Source organism: Thunnus thynnus, chromosome 22, assembly GCF_963924715.1.
Source record: "Thunnus thynnus chromosome 22, fThuThy2.1, whole genome shotgun sequence".
NCBI lineage: Eukaryota > Metazoa > Chordata > Actinopteri > Scombriformes > Scombridae > Thunnus > Thunnus thynnus.
Genome location: NC_089538.1, coordinates 11,414,388 through 11,431,520, shown reverse-complemented (window position 1 = coordinate 11,431,520; position 17,133 = coordinate 11,414,388). Strand labels below are relative to the sequence as shown.

The 17,133-nt window shown below is 39.2% G+C and overlaps 2 protein-coding genes and 1 long non-coding RNA gene across 10 annotated transcripts in view; 1 reads left to right on the top strand and 2 right to left on the bottom strand.

Annotated features, from left to right (window-relative positions):
* The window catches only part of LOC137174134 (adhesion G protein-coupled receptor L3-like), a 245,605-nt gene extending 234,115 nt beyond the window's left edge, over positions 1–11,490 (bottom strand). Inside the window, exons 1-2 of the mRNA XM_067579248.1 lie at positions 11,401–11,490; positions 8,803–8,935 (exon numbers count right to left, since the gene is read on the bottom strand). The gene's annotated coding sequence lies outside the window, so the exon portion shown is untranslated. The remainder of the gene's footprint in view (positions 1–8,802; positions 8,936–11,400) is intronic.
* LOC137174133 (multiple PDZ domain protein) overlaps positions 1–17,133 on the top strand; it is a 47,376-nt gene that overhangs the window by 1,033 nt on the left and 29,210 nt on the right. For all 8 annotated transcript variants that reach the window (XM_067579239.1, XM_067579241.1, XM_067579238.1 and 5 more), the window contains exons 2-16: positions 1,359–1,442; positions 3,376–3,542; positions 6,754–6,915; positions 7,319–7,458; positions 7,999–8,212; positions 8,317–8,439; positions 8,752–8,952; positions 9,575–9,677; positions 10,659–10,747; positions 11,467–11,701; positions 13,771–13,857; positions 14,194–14,273; positions 14,511–14,657; positions 16,004–16,174; positions 16,883–17,068. In XM_067579239.1, the coding sequence (XP_067435340.1) occupies positions 1,427–1,442; positions 3,376–3,542; positions 6,754–6,915; positions 7,319–7,458; positions 7,999–8,212; positions 8,317–8,439; positions 8,752–8,952; positions 9,575–9,677; positions 10,659–10,747; positions 11,467–11,701; positions 13,771–13,857; positions 14,194–14,273; positions 14,511–14,657; positions 16,004–16,174; positions 16,883–17,068 (2,121 nt within the window). In that variant the 5' untranslated portion in view covers positions 1,359–1,426. The remainder of the gene's footprint in view (positions 1–1,358; positions 1,443–3,375; positions 3,543–6,753; positions 6,916–7,318; positions 7,459–7,998; positions 8,213–8,316; positions 8,440–8,751; positions 8,953–9,574; positions 9,678–10,658; positions 10,748–11,466; positions 11,702–13,770; positions 13,858–14,193; positions 14,274–14,510; positions 14,658–16,003; positions 16,175–16,882; positions 17,069–17,133) is intronic.
* On the bottom strand, positions 11,581–13,838 carry LOC137174135 (uncharacterized). The gene is made up of 3 exons (XR_010925291.1): positions 13,751–13,838; positions 12,756–12,848; positions 11,581–11,692 (listed from the first exon to the last, which is right to left on the bottom strand). It is a non-coding gene; the product is annotated as an uncharacterized lncRNA (long non-coding RNA).

Sequence of the window (17,133 nt, the reverse complement as noted above, 5' to 3'; positions counted from 1 at the left end):
AGCCTATACAGACACATAAACTATTACAGCCCAAGGCCATATGAGTATTATAGGAATCTATAACTATACATACATATTTTTCTTACATCAGAAATGAATGAATTACTTTGAAATTGAATATCACAGTAAATATCACAGTAGCACATAAAGATGAAACCTGCTAATTCACAGACAAATAAAACACACAGCTGCCACATTCTGTATTTAGCCGATCAGTCTTCCTGAAAGCTATAAAAATACAATAAAGTCAAAGAAACAAAAGCAATGCTGTGGTGACCCTGTTGCAACATGTACCGTAGCTATTCTAAGAGTCTATATAGGGCTTTTAATTATCTTACAATCTCCTTTAATCGTGTAATGTCTCCCTGTGTCATGTCATGCTTGCAACATAGCCACCTCTAAAAATCAAATATGACATTACCGGATGGGAGTTGACAGCTATTACACTATTAATAACTGCATTAGTCAAATATAAAAGACGTAAGCACCTTGATGTGTTCCCAATGGGTTTTAAAGGCGTGATGTATCAAGGCAACAGGGTTCGTCATGACATTGGCTTTGTTTACACTGGAATTTACTGGAGAAGGGAGTCATTTCTTTTTCTGAAAATTCTTGTTTGATACCATCCCCGGCTGCCTGTTGGAGGCTAACAGGTTTATTTATATATAGACTTATATAGGGCTGCAACTAATGATTCATCATTGATGAATCTGCTGATTATTTTAGTCTTTCGGTCTAGAAAATGTCAGAAAATAGCAAAAAAAATGATGCTAACAGAAGCCTGCATATGATTATTAATCATCAGAATGTTGTTTCGATAAAATATTTATATTTATCTGATAGAAATAAAATGGATAATCATATTTAATGCAAGCTCCAGACATGTCATGTATAATTTAAGAACTGCTGCCAAAGTCCCTGAATGAAGTCCCCAGGAATGGAAATTACCAGGTGTTAATCCATCAATAAGAGCATTAGTCAAATATAAGGGAACTAACAAGCTACAGTAGATGAGTGCTCAAATGGCCTGCTTGTTAAGACACACTGCACCACTGGGCTGGGACTCACTTACCAGCTTACAGTTCTTCAGCACAATGATTACTCTGTGATGTTATGGCAAAGTATGTGTTGAGAGATAAATACTGCATGGCCCTGACAGAAAGGAAATATCCTTTTTCCCTTTTATGTTGACCTTTTCAAAATGAAAATATTTAAGAAATTAGGTTTAGATGAGCCTTTCCTCCTCTTACTTTCTGTTCGTCTGGAGTGTGTTGTTAAAGGAGAAAAACAGCTGTGTGAATCTGTGCCGTGATATTTGGTTCTCTGATTGTTAACGCGCATTTTGTTTTGCTTTACAGGCCTTGAAAAATCCACGAGTGAAATTCCTGTTAATGGGGAGAAAGCACATTAGGCTGGAGTTCTAAAAATGATTGAAACAATGGGTGAGTCATGTTTTTTATTGTTTTAATGGCAGCCAGATACGTCTGACTGAGTCAGTGTTGTTTATTGTGGTTGTAAATACATGTTAAAGCAGTGTAAGTATCTTTTTATCTATCGTGTCTATCAAATGCTCTTTTCGTTCCTACATCTATCCCTAATTATACTAAACTTTAGTGTCTAGTGTTATTAGAGCTGCAAATAAAGATTATTTTCATTAATGATTGACCTACAGATTATTTTCTCGATTAATTGGCTGTTACAGTTCCCTAGAGCCATTGGTGGTGGCTTCAGATAGCTTGTTTATTTCAGACTAACAGTCCAAAATCCAAAAATTATCAATTTGCTATCACATAGGACAAAGAAAATCCCCACAACTGAGAAGCTGTACTCAGTTTAATCATGATTCAGTCCGACCACAATGAACAGGACAAAACACACCCACTGTGCCCTTTTTTTATTTCTAATCTTTGTTTTTTAAAATGAGCATTGTTTTGCCGAGGGGTTTGGTGTTGTCAGTTGGGTGTCCGTCTTTGCTGGCTCTGTAGCCGTATTTGGCGCCTGTTGTGAGTTTTCTCAACCAATGTAAGAGGCCCTGGATTCAGTTCAAGGCTTTGTGGACTGCCAATGTTGCCATATCTGATAATGTTGCCATATATTTGATTGTTTTGTTTGTCCCCATAGAGATTTATTTGTCCAACTGTCAAGCACGGAGCCAAATTGGTGCTGCTAGTTCCTTTCTTTAAAGCCACAATCTGTGGTCACTCAAGACTCAAGGCTGGCATGTTGTCCATGTACAATTAACCATTATACTGTATGCAGGTTGGGGCTCTATACACAAGTCATGGTATAGCGTGGATTGAGGCTTCAACAACTGATCACATAAAAACAGTATGCGGAAGCACAGAAGTCAACATTAAATTTGATATTTTTCTGTGGAAACGTAGAACTAAAATGTTGACAAATTTGATCATCCCATCCTTATGCTCTGCTCCCAGACCATCCTATCTCTCTGAACACACACGCACACACAAATGCATGCCGCACTCTGATGGGACTCCTCATTATGCACACTGAGGCATGGGCAATGAAAACGATACAGTTACCTGCATAGTACCAGTGGCGAGCTTTAAAAGATCTGCTGAGGCTCAAGTGTTATTGGCTTGTTTACAACCTTTGTTCAAACAATAAAGCATCTCTGTGCAAAAAGTGCTTTGGACCTTGTGCACGCCCTATTAGGTGTTAGTCACAGTTGGTGAGCTTCGGAAATTGCTTCATTTTTGTCCAGATGACATTGGGCTGGCCCATCCTGACTAACAAGCCACTCTGGAGTTGCTCGATTGCGGGGCTTATGCAAGGTCCAGCAAGCATACTGTGGAGGGCCTGCTTCTTTTATCTTTCCCTCCTGATACTCATTCTATGTTCCCTTGCAACCCACCATTGACCCTAAAGGCAAAAAAGGAAACATTGCTATTCTGAAAACAAACAGTGCATTGAAAATTGATTTTTTTCCTTCTTCTTCTAGTGCAAACCTGAAGCTACGTGATTTCGATATAGTAAGGTCTGTTGAGCACCAGTCGGCCTTAGCTAAGCCTACAGGTTGCGATGTGTGGCCTCACTCCATTCTTCTTGTACGCCTCATTTACATGTCATAGTTAAACATAAATAAATAATTTAAAGGCATATACTGAGTGGTTATGGCCTACTGTATATGTAAAAAAAGTGTATTATTAAAGGTAAAACTAAACATGGGTTAAATGATAAAATAAGGGCATGTCCAAACACCCGTCCCTGCCTCACTATCTCACTGCCCATGCACTGATAATATGTCTTTCCTCATCACCTCTCTCCACCTCTATCTCTCCCATTCCTCCTCTTCCCTGCATCCACTCCTTCACCCCGGCCGGCGCTGTCACTGAAATATGCGACGGCTTGCAGATACACAACGTGCCTTGCAGGCGGTGGAGCGTCTCCAGGCCAAACTGAAGGAAAGGGGGGAGGTGCCCACCGAGGAGAAGCTCAGCCTGCTCAAATCAGTGCTCCAGAGCCCCCTCTTCCACCAGATCCTGGCCTTGCAGAAGTCCGTCCAGCATCTCAAAGACCAGGTGAATTCAGAACTCACAATTAATTCATGATACCACAACTTTAAATATGAATTTCTTTACAGTAAAGTGTCGGTTATCGTTGGATACTTTGCAGTGTACGCCCAAGTATCTGTTGCATTTCAGTTAAGATAATTATAAAACCATTTCATCTGCTTAAAGATGTTTAGTTTGAATTTACATACAAAGAATGAGCTGTTTAGTATTATAAATATTATGCCTGACTGGGTGGGGAGAGTGATGTTGGCTTCCCAGGATGCAAAAGCACCATGGAAGGTCATTAAGAGGTTACAAGGTTATGGTCATTTATAGTTCTGCATTATTAATTCTGAGCACAGCTTGCCAACAAGCCAGATGGCTGCATTATACTTTGTTAGTACAGAAACAATAAAAACTGAAGTGTATGATTAGAAAGAAGTGCTTATTTTATTTCTGTTATGTAGGATGAGAAGAGGTTGAGGCTGGAGGAGGGGATGCTCTATGCAAACATGCTTATTTTCAGACAAGTGTCTGCTGACTACGTAGACACTACAAACAGTGACATTTTGATGTTGAGTCATTAACTAGCCTTTAGCATTCCTCTTGAGACAAGTGTAATATTCCACCCAAACTGTATACATTGTAGGCTTGGTTTCAGATGTTCAGTTTCTTTCTAGAATATTTATTTTTCCTGATCAAATAAGCAAAGTGAAAGTATGTTGAAGCAATGTTTTTCAAGAGTTTAACACACAAAAGCAGCTTCATCGGGACTGTGTGGGTGTGGTTTGATCAGACTGATGGTTGATTGGTCTGATTGGCAGTGGCCTGGCATCACATTTTGATTCCAGGTTTGCTAAATCCTAACTGGTGCACGGAAGTATGAAACACATTTTTTTCCCCACTAAACTTTGCCCACTTTAAACCAGTGAGAAGAAACCAAAATCCTTTATGTGAAATAACCAAAATGATCTTCTAAAGATGGAACTATTATTATATATACTGTATTATCCCATCGCTCATAGTAAGATGCTGATTGAGAAAATAGGTTAGGAAAATAGGTATAAGTTAGCATGTTAAGTTAGCAGTTTGGATGAATGTAAGTTACAGTGCAGTCTAATTTAAACATGTTAAGGGGAAATAATTTGTGCTTTCATCATCATCTTCCATTAATTTTCAAGTTTTCCACGTGTCTGTGTAATATTTTATTAATTGGTTACAAAATATCCACATTTATGTATGTTTGTGGTACAGAATTTTCTCTAGTACAGACCAGTGTCTTAGGGATCATGAAGCATGTACTTTAAACTGAATTAAGTGCTATTGTGGAGCAGTCTATTGTAAGGGCTTACATAATAAATAAGGTTAGAATATTTTTCATATTCTATTGAATCATGGCCTCACTCATTCTGGTTTTGGCCTGTGTCAATCCCCCCCCGCCCTCCCCTTCAATCCCCATCCTGAACAGTGCTGCTACTGTGCCCAAATTGCTGTCAGGGTTCAGACGAGCCAGATAAAACATGAGTACATGAGCAGAGATAGTTGCTCTAAGTCAAAGTGTTTTTTTCAAGTTGATTCTGCCCATTGAGAATTGAACATTTGAGTGGAAGGAAAGAGCTCTTAAGTCACAGTGGAAAGGGGCCAGGGTAAGCGTTTTGAGAAATAGAGACGAAAATATGTGAGCTATGCAGTGGGAGGCAGGGATGCTAGAGCTTTTTACCCCGTGTGGAATTTAGATTATAAAAGCCCTGCTGGCATTTTTGTGTGCTGGCGATTTAGCTTATTTCAAAAGAGATACATTCCTGTGTGTGTGTGTGTGTGTGCTGATGCATGTGTGTTTGTTTTACTAAGTAAAATTTATCAAGCAACCATTCACTGTAAATTCCCTTCAGATATTAAAAATGGTCCCATTCTATGTTGTAACAATGGTAAAGAGACATATATCAGGCACTGCAACAAATTTGAGTTTCTGTTATGTTTCCATAGAGCTTCCAAACACAAACTGCACTTGCTTGGCCCCCGTTAAACAGAACCAATTTGGAGAGACGGTGCGTTTTGTGTTTTGTTGTGAGACAAGAGCCAGACACAAACACACACACACACTGTCCGTCTTCTGGCCCTGCTAGTTAGGCCTTGCATAGCCCATGTCGCTATGGCGACAAGGCCCTACTCTCCAATGAGAAAGAGGCTGCTGCCGCTGTGTGAAGTGGGGCAGAAACAATTTCTTAAATGTGCAAGAACCAAACTGGAACTTTAATCCTCTTAGCCAGGCCCCAGCTAACAAAGCTCATGCATGAGGACAGCAACTTAGCATCATGCTACGCTAACTTAGCCCGGCCCATAGGGTTTTGTTTGCAGTGTGCGGCACTAATGTGTCCTGTCCAATGGAGTTTTTGTTTCTAAGGACTAATCTGGGACTGTATTTAAAGCGAGCATAATTTACAGTTTCGAAGCTCTGAAAGTTGTACAGTCAACTTCCTGATGCAAATGCACAAGTTCACAAGGACAGCTTTAGCTTGGCAGTGCCATATGCCAAATGGAGTGTTTATGAAATAATTGCTGCATATATGTCTGTCCTATTGAATCCATTTCAGATGGTCATAAACATTAAGCCCTTTGGCTAATGAAATTGGAAAAACACTGTTTTATGTAGTTGTCGCGTTCATATAATTCATCTGTCACACAAGTAAAGTCATTGTGGTAATTAAAACCCAAGCATATTAAGGCCTCCAGATGGCCAGTGATGCTTCCCCCCCCCACCATGATAGAAATATTGTATTTGGAGCCTAGTCATTGTTGGAACATCAGCTAAGAGCCATTATCTCCTGAAGGATTAGGCTGCCATAGATCCAGCTAATCATGGTGGGATAACAAACTATCTGGCATCCCAGTGGTTTAAGACACCCAGACTTGAGGGTTTTTGGTGCCTAAAATTAAACTTGTTAAATGTTTATGTTCACAAAAGGAATGAATCATGATCTTTTGCTGTTTGAACTTTTTTAATTGTGTTTGGTTGGATTAATGCCAGTAATTGCTGCTCTGTGCAGGAGCAGAAACTTAAAGCTGTCAGATAGCTCTGTGAACTGGAAACCTAACAGACATCACTTTTATGATGGTTCAGTGTCTTCTCAGTGTCCATCACATGTATTTAAGTGAAAACACATTTGTCAAAGTCAGTTTGATCTGTCAGTAAAACATCTGCATCGTTCACTACATGTCTTTTTCTTCATGACTCCAGGGGAGTGTCCCATCATCACGGGGGAGTGACCTTGGTGATCATATCACAGCTGTCAAGCCCAATGGTGGCCATGTTTCCTACTCAGACATCTCAGCTGCTACACACACCAATGGCAAGACATCATCTGAAGAATTTGATCATATTATTCACGCCATGGCACAGGTATAACCGACCAAAAAGCAGAAGCAGTCTTTCTGCTGTTTGTATACTGCTTTTGATTTGAATGTCAATCTGATAACGTAGGCAGATATAGTGGCATTCTGCTGTTTCTGAAGTCTGTTGTTGAGCTCCCAGTAGGTTTATTACAATGACTTTGAATGTTTTGCTAATTTTAACACACACAACTCATCTGAAAACAGGTGAAAACACCTTCAGCGTTAAACAGGTAGAATAGATGTTTCTTAATGAAAACCAAATATCCAAAGACAGTCAAAGATGAGAACTACAGACTGCACACAGTGCTCTTTTCTCTTGAGGCACTTCAAATAGACTTCTAAAAGCTGCCTGTAGCTTTGATGCTATAGTGAATCAGCACGGGGCCAAAGAGTATGTGTGTATGATGCAGGGGCGCTACGTGACGCATGTGGAGCTGCAGAAGCCGGTGTCGGGAGGTCTGGGCTTCAGCGTGGTGGGCCTGAAGAGTGAGAACCGCGGAGAGCTTGGCATCTTTATTCAAGAAATTCAACCAGGAAGTGTGGCTCACTGGTATGTAAGAATCAACTTGCCATCATTCAGAGATCCATGAGAACACAGACTTTAAGGCTGATTAAAATCTTATTGAAGTCAGCGTCCCAGAATTTATTTTTAACATTTTGGCCAATCAGAATCAGGGAATTAGAGAAGTCTATTTTACAGATTCTCTGGGGATGTGAAAGAAATTGAAGGCATCTTACAAATTGACCATTTTACAGGAAATACCAGAGTGAAGATTTTACAACTTGTTTTTCAAATATTTGTTTCTTCAAACCAAGCCCAAATGTAGAGGAAACTATACTTTTCATGCCTTTTAAACCTATTTTTAACTAATCTTTATCGAAATAAGAACATAAATTAAAATATGGAGTTTTAAGCTACACATTGCAGTTTGAAATTTGACTAATTCTAGCCAAAATTAGAAGTACAAATGACAAAGTTACAGTGTCACTGCAACAGACAATGAGATTTAGTTCAAATCTTAAAGGCTCTGGCAGCATTTACTATACTTTGCTGCTATCTGAATGACAATCTATGCTTTTTACATTACAGTGATGGGAAGCTCAAAGAAGCAGACCAGATTTTGGCCATTAATGGCCAGGCCCTGGACCAGACAGTGACCCACCAGCAGGCTATAGGCATCCTCCAGAGTGCTTCAGAGAGGGTGCAGCTCACAGTGGCTAGAGGGCCAATACCTCAGCTGGCCAGTCCCATGGTGTCCCGCACACCTTCTGCTGCCAGTACACTGTCGGCCAACTCTAGCGCGGTATAAATACATCCACACACACTAATGTCGTTGTGAATCAAAATAACGCAACCCGACTTGTCTTCACACTAGCCTTTTTGTCTCCTCTCATTTACTTTACCTAGTGGCAGCATGTGGAGACCATTGAGCTGGTCAATGATGGCACTGGCCTCGGATTTGGTATTGTGGGAGGAAAGACCACTGGTGTAATTGTCAAAACCATCCTTCCTGGAGGCATAGCGGATCAGGTGATTGCATGGATACATCTATACTTTCTTTGGAAATTAGCTTTTGGAGTGTTTAGCATTGTTTATAGAGATTTATACAGTGAATACTAAAAAAATGGATGATGTGTGGGTATTTTTTGACTCCTCCAATGTGTTTAAAAAGCTGACTGTCAGTATAGTATAATGAGAATGAGTTAATTGCAAGAAACTGCAGAATTAACTGTCACTCTATCTTGTGTTATCCATTTTTTTGCTTGTCACAGTGTCATTATGAATTTGATTTCCACTGAAGCCGCCCATACTAAGACAGAAAACATAATTTTTCTACCTCAGGATGGCCACCTACGCAGTGGGGACCACATCCTGAGAATCGGAGACACTGACCTCTACGGCATGGGCAGTGAGCAGGTGGCGCAGGTCCTCAGGCAGTGTGGCAACAGGGTGAAGCTGGTGGTTACCAGGGGTCCTGTAGATGAGAATCCCTCTGTCTCTGCTGTCATGCCAGTGGTACTCCCAACTGTCGACGAACAACAGGTGAAAGGGATAGGTTTACTGTAAACTAAAAATATGACAGGAAATCATTATGACAGTAAGGCAGTATGTCACATTCAAATTGATATCACCATTTGACATATGTCCATAGTAAAGCAGTTTCTGTATAACAGTTGTCAATATTATGATTGATTACCCTATAAGACACACACTCAAAGGAGTTATACACTTACACCAGAAGCACGTTAGACCTAAAGTTAAGGTCTTCCATCTCCAGTTTTATCCTTTCTTACTTTTTGACAGCCCTGGATAAATGGAATTAAAGAAAACTGCAGGTTGCATCACCTCCAAACTCAAGTTTTGGAGAGCAGATGTTGCTTGACTGACTTAGAAACAGCACTTACAAACAGCGATTATATGGCTATTCTCAACACTCAGCCCCATTTAAAAATGAACAAATGACAAACATCATATTCTTTTGAGCACACGCATTAGCTGTATTTTATATGGCTGACAGGCTGAGGGCGCTCATTAATCAAAGTTGAGAATGTGTGTTAGTGGCCATGTGGTGAAGTTGGATGACTCAAGTTGCCATTGCTTTTCTACTTTTGTAATTTGGTTATAAGTTGATGTTGACATGTGGTTGTCATTCGTCTTTTCACAGGACTATGAGGAAGACGAAGCTGAAGCGTTTGATGTGAGCCTCACCAAAAACACCCAGGGACTGGGAATCACTATTGCTGGCTATGTCGGAGATAAAAATTCAGGTGAGAGATGGCAGATTGTCTTCTCAGAATAGAGGACCATTCAAATTAAAGATTAATGTTGATGATAAAATACTTCTGTGCAATCTGTAAATAGCATTATGGAGCACAACTTGTGTAGATATCAATCCACTCGATAAACAATTAAAGCTGCACTAATCTATTTACATTGCCTGTAAACAACTGATGAAATGTGTAATGAGGAAGGTTTTGCTCAGGGTGGCAAACACACTGTCAACTCTGTCAGTGTTTTTTAGAGGTTTTTTTAACTCATTGTTTTGGTTTTCTGGCCTGCAAACTCATTCATTAATCCCATTTCCTGCTGTGGCAGACGGCTCAACAAAAAAGCTCTGATACATCCCAACCAAACCAACCGCAGTTTGCTATTTGCCCAGCACTAAATGGCAGAACTAGCTAGTCAACAAAAGTTAGACTAGCTAGTGGAGTTAGCATTTAAGCTAAAAAGCCAGAAATTTTTCTCAGGAGTAGCTGGAGTCTCAAACAGAGCTAAAAGGAGACTGAATATTGGATGTACAGTGGCCACTGTTTGCTAACACTTTAGTGATAACAACTTTTGAAGTTGATATTGTGTCTGTGTTGTATTTTCAGCTTTTTCTGCTGCCTCTTAGTGGCCTAAAAACACCAATTGATGCACCTTTAAATGAACTTGATTCTTTTCTCTTTTACTGACCTTTAAAATGTAACAATTAGCTACAGCATAATGGGACCACAGATAAGCTTTTATTACAACCTGTTATATTCATCGAATTTAACTGAAAATTGAATTGCCCTGGCTAAAAAGTTCTGTCGTAATTTTTCAAGGTTGGCGTTCATCACATAATTGTTTATGACTTAGCGTAACACTGACTTTTAACATCAAGCTGAAACATCTTGCTTTAATGTTATCTCTGGGTCTTATTTAATGTCATGATTCATGGACATCTCTCTCATCTCTTTAATTTTTTCATTGTTCTGACTTCACAGAGCCCTCTGGTATTTTTGTCAAGAGCATAACAAAAGACAGCGCTGTGGATCAAGATGGCCGTATTCATGTGGGAGACCAGATAATAGCTGTAAGTACTACAATTATGCTCTATCTATTACTATTTTCTTTGTCTTCACTGGCATGATGTAAAATATGCAGTGAATGTTTTATATGATCTATTATAGTGATCACATTTACTCGTTCAGTCAATGGAGGGAAATCATGAGATGCATAATTTACAATAATTCACAATTTACTAATAGTTCATAAAGTGGTTTAACTTGTGACTGTGAATATAAACGAGTCTTGAATTAACACATCGAGCAGTTAGGTTTTCAATTTCATTACTGCAGTTAAAACTTCTCACCATTTGAAAGCTATTGTTGTCCTGTTTTAAAGTTCCCTCAAAAACTTCTACTTTTTTCTGATGTATTGGTGTATGTTGGTGAGGATTTGCTTTACTGAGTTTAGTTCTTAAGTGTAAATGATAATGTGCTTTGGGACTCAACTTAAGAACTTAATAAAACACTTAATTGACTGTCTGAATTATTTAGATGCATGCAATTGTAGCCTCCCTTAATGACCTAAATATATAAAGTCAATTTCTAGAACAGAAGGGAATATACACCTGTGGCACTCTGTTTCTGTGTATGCCTGCTAGTGTTACTAATCTCATGATCAATCTTATTTCAATTTCACCTCTGTCAGACAATAGAATAGATGGTAGTCCTGCACACTCACTATGCCTATGTAAGCTGTGCTGCCTTTTGCTTAATCCTTGGGCTCACAAATGATTGCCCCCTGCAGGTCGATGGTGTTAACATCCAGGGATACACCAATCAACAGGCAGTGGAAGTCCTCCGACACACAGGCCAGACAGTCCACCTCAAGCTGATCCGGCGGGGTTTCAGGCCAGAAGAGATCCCCCCTGCCGTGTCCCCCATTGTCACCATCCTACCCCCTTCCACCACCATCCCCACCACAACCACCGTCATGACAGAGCTCGAGCTGGAGAGGAAGAAGGCTGAGGAGGCTGCTCAAGGTAGGACAGATGAGAAGGGAGAGAAATTTAATGAGGACAGAAAAAAATACATGCCTTGTTACTCATCATCCTGCAGAAGAAAGTGTCATTTGATGTGTAAGTGTGGCTCAGACAGCAGCTTCCATGATGCAGTGAAGATACCAGAAAATCTGTGTGAATCCAAATGAAAATTCCAGTCACTTTCATCAATATAGTAAAAAAAACACAGACACAGAACTTTCTCCTGTCGCATATAAAAAACATGCACTACAGTTATATTCAGTTTTAATTTAAAACACAGAATAAAAAAAACAGTTTTCAACATTGTGATTACATTGAATGAGAATGCTTTCTAGAATATGTACCAATTGTCTTTATTCTGATATAAAATTATTAATTTGTTTATATGTATCTTTTTTATTACTACTGAAAACATTCATTTACCTTTTACCTATTAAAAGGTTCTTCTTAACAACAACAGAGTGAGTACACTCATATTACTGCACATCCTCTCTTAATAAGAGAGGGAAGTACACTCATAGTGAATGGGCACTGACAAAGGCTAGGGAGACAAAAATATTTTCTCAGAAAGGGAAGTAAAGTTCACCACTTAGTAAAACTATTTCTGCCAAGTGCCACCCTTCCTATTCATTATAACATTTCACATTTAGACCACATTTCTAAAGAAAGTACTAGAAGCTTTCCATCATGTTGTTTAGACCTTGGACTATGTACAGTCAACTCAAATCAGCACATGATGCACAACAGTTAAAAAAAAAAAAATCCTCACAACTAAGAAACTGTCGGAGTTACAGCAGAGGTTTGCATGGTATGTGCTAGCATCCATGAAGTCCCTCATGTTTTTCAAATCTTTTTTTTTTTCATTTTTATCAAACTAACATCAAACAAGATAGACAGAGAGTAAACAGAAGGATTCTAATCTCCAGCTGTACTGACAGGACCTCCAGGCTATTCCAGAGGCAAGAAAAGCAGTTGTTTAGTGTCAGTTGTGATATAAGGAGCTGGAATGTGATTAGATTTGGCACCATGTATATGGGCAACAAGAAGTTTTTACCGTAAAAACCTCCAGACAAACTAGCAGCCAGCAGTCGATAGAGAGTGAGGAAGTTTCCAGTGAAAGGCAGTATTTTCTTGGCTGCTGTGAAACCTGTCAGAAAATTACAGTTAGGTTATACAGCTACAATATACTTAAAGTAAATTCATCATTCAAAAGCAGCTTTTAAGTATAATAGTTAATAAATAAAAAGGAAAGAGATTTTAATAACTACTACTACCTATATTACACGTTTTTATGTCTCTGGCCCTCCCAGGGTGAAAAAAACACAACAGTTTGGTGAGTAACTAGATATTTTAACATAAGGAGCAAAATTTCTTACTGCAGGTTTGATGTATGCAGATGTAATGGGTCATTTAATGTTTAGGATTATGTAAAGACATGTAAATGATCATTCCAACTTATGTCACGTATTAGGGTTGTTGAGCTCCTTTTTCCCTTCCAAACTAGCTATTATTAGTTTTATGTTAGCATTTAAAAGATGCTGATGGAAAGCGTAGACCATTCCTTGCCTGGGCACACAGTTATTAATTTCATGGGCGACCAGTTCTGTGCTCTGTGGAACTCCAAAGACATAAACAGTGGCATGAAGTTGTAAAAAAAAGTTCTAGGATCATTAAACATATCTTTAGAGTGCTGGATTTTTTTAGGGTCTGTCATTATGGGTAACATCAGCAAGGGCATGTATATCCTTTTCGGACCAATAAAGAATGAGATCGGTTCCGCTTCTAAAGAGTCGGAAATGCTCAAACTATTTTGAAAGAATTAATTGTGCAAAACTTAAATAGAATATTAAAGAAAGTGGAGTTACATTTTGGTGAAAGGTTTTACATAAGAGTATCAAATGAAAAGACGACGACTATTCCAAATACATTCAGCATTTATTTATATCTTTGTGTAATTTCGCTGTTAGTGGAGAGCAGAAGACTTCGTCTAGTGCCTGTGCATATATACTGTCAAGTGTCTGTGCCGCTGCCTGCTTCTGTCTGTCTCACCGTTCATTGTGTGTTTACAGTCACCACAGATGAAAAGCAGCTCCAGACAAAGGGTGAAGGATCTGATGTCAGCCCAGCCACGGATCAGCTAACAGAAGACAAACATGGTAGGAGGCTGGGATCCTTTTTTAAGCACACCAGCAGAGATACTGGACACATATCTGACAGATAAGGGTCATTGTTGTCAGAACCACACTGACTAGCAACACAGTCTGTCCTTGAGAATTAGAGCAAACACTCAGATGGGGGCTGTTGTTAGTTTCACAGACAATGCAGTAGTTTGAAGAAATTTTAAGAGGGGAATTTTTTTTTTGATGGAGGTCTTGTGCCACTCATTTTTTAGATACTTTCCAAATAGTTAGACATTTATGTTGCATTGTGTTGCTGCAAGTGGTATGTTGTCTTGTGAACTAATACAAATACTTTGTATTGTGTTTTTCAAGAGATGAAGCTAACACCCTTTGAAGAAGAAGAATTAATGAAGAAGTGGCAGGAGATTCTGGGTCCAAGTAATGAAGTTGTTGTAAGTTTCTTTTTCAAAAGGAAATCCTTTTTCTCATGCATTAAATTATACTTACCAGAACTTGGTTCCTGGGCAAATTCATAATGGTAAAAAGCTCTGGTATCTCAAAAGAAGGCATAACCTGAGTTAAACAAAAGGAATTTAGTCATAAACATGCATAGTAAAAGTAATAATCCCTTGCAAAAGACAAACCTTTTCACATACTAATTAAGATGTGATTCCTTGTTCCTGTGACAGGTGGCACAGGTGGAGAAGTTTAGTGAGAACAGTGGTCTGGGGATCAGTCTCGAAGCCAACAGCGGGCATCATTACATCCGCTCTGTCCTACCTGAGGGACCTGTTGGTCGATGTGGCAAGCTGTTCAGTGGAGATGAACTGGTTGAGGTAGGAAGTCACGTTGTTATTAATATCTACATAGGTTTAAATATGTACATGTGTTTAGAAATATAATTTGTTTATATGGCAATAATGGGTCCTTTTTTAAATGTGCTGCATACAGTATACTACACATACACATCATAAAGATTGTTTATGTTACAGTGAAATAAACTTCGTAAGTAGACTGAATAGAATAGAGCTTCACTGGTGTAGTGGTGATGCCAAAAGATGTGCGTGCTATGTATCAGGAATTATTATTTAGGACAGGTTAAATACAGAGGTAATTTTTTCCCACAGGTGTTAATAAAAGTATAACTTAAAGCTGCACTAATTAATGTTTTCATATTAACAGTAGCTCTATAGTTCCCCACAGCTCTATGGAGCATTTTAGCATCTTTCAGCTCAGTATTTTGGTTTTACAGCCTGCAATTTTACTATTTTGGTTCACTCTCACTGCTATCATTAACCTCAGCTCTGATAAACCCACACGACCTGTCCAGCAACAAAATGGCAGGCAGACAAAGTTACCGATTAGCTGGTGAACACAAAGGAACATGTAGAAGTTTAAGATAGATATTTCCCTCAAGAGGTGGTGCAGTTGAGCCATAATGGAAAGTGCATATTGACCTTAAATTTGTAAGGTGGACAGAAATATGGCTTCAGCCACCATGATGTCACCCATTGGTTTTGTGGAGTTTTGTGAGAGGTTGGAGCTAACCCTAACACTAGCTGCTAACTGTTAGCTTGGTCAGCTACGGTCTATGGTTAACTATGATAATGCTATGGCTACACCCATACTCTGTGAATCTGGGGTTACGTTACCTAACCAACGTTGTCGCTGTATTAGCAACATTTCAATCACAACATAGCTACACCCTAAAGCATACCCTGCTTTATCATCTATTTTACTCTAAATGGGACCATAATTTACAAAATGAGCATTATGCGGTATTGAAGAAGACTTGAAACTAGTGATTGAGACCATAAACGCATTAGGAAATTGTTTACTGAGGTAAAATATCAAGTGAGAAGTAGAGTCATTTTCTCATAGACTTCCATACAATCAGTCTTTTTTTTTGGAGCCAGTGGAGTTGCTCCCTGCTGGCCATTAGACAGAATGCAGGTTTAAGTCACTTCTGCATTGTGTTCACTTTTTAGACCAGGAGCTACCTGCTTGACAAACATGCAAGTGTTTGTTAAAATGTTTGCCATAACAACTTTATAAGGTGATAATATGTCAATATTGAGTTTGTTCTGCTGCCCCCAAGTGGCCAAAAAAATCTATTAATGCTGCTTAAAAACATAGATAATTTTTTTTTGACTGACACTAAACCTAACCTCTCTTTTCTCAGGTCAATGGCATATCCCTGATTGGTGAGACCCACAAGGAAGTAGTCAAAATCTTGAAGGAGCTTCCACTCTGTGTATACATGACATGCTGTAGGCCCGCCCCTCACCTGCAGACTGACATGGATGCTGTACAACCAGAATCAGAGGCTTTGTCCACAATGTCTAAATTAAAGGTACTGCATAAAATTTTATTATATACATTTATTTTTCAAGAATTTGACCTGTTTGTTTGTTATGTTTTAAATTTAAAACCTAGAGGAAGTGAATTAATCTTTTCCTTCTCAAAGCTAAAAACATGCAGGCTATATTATTTAGAATTATTTAGAACTTGAGAATTTCAGCAAGTGATATATAGACATACAGCTGGAAACTCCCTGCCTCTCTTTGACATGCAGTAATGCATCATGAAAAATGTTTCTCTGCCCCTGCATATAAGTGAGGGAGTATGATTGGAGAGGAATACTCTTTAAGTCCTGCTCTTACTTTATAACCCATCAACCATTATTAGCTTAGCCCAGGCTGTCAATCGTTCCACTGGCCTTCCACATTGCCAGCCATTATGGATTAAGACTTAGCGATAAGCAGGGGAGGCTGAAAGTTTATTAACACCAATTCTAGTAATACCTCAGCAGCAGTAGCTAACCACATTTGCTCAAGATATGAGACATCAAAAGCAGTTTCCCTTTGGGGAAGGGGTTTTCATCTCCCCAGCTTTATCTGTGATAATGCACTAAGGCCCTAGCATCCCAAAGATATTTCCCTTTTATCTACTGCCAGAAACCTGAGCCAGAAACACAACTAGAGGGTAGCAGCCTATGGGTTGGGACTAAAAGTGAGGAAGGCAAGCTGCTACACAGAGATTTTGGGCTTTTCCTCTGCAGAAACAAATAGACCTGAGCAGTGTACTGGTTGCTGAAGACTCAGAGGTGAAAACAGCGGCAGCGACGCAGGATAATGTGACTGAGGAGGCGATAGGATCTCCTTTGGCCATGTGGGAGCAGGAGATCCAGAATATCGAACTAGAGAAGGGAGAAGGGGGATTGGGATTCAGCATTCTGGACTACCAGGTGGGAATATGGAACTTGGAATGAAAAACTGAACAACTGTTAGTTGATTATTTTACACAAATGTA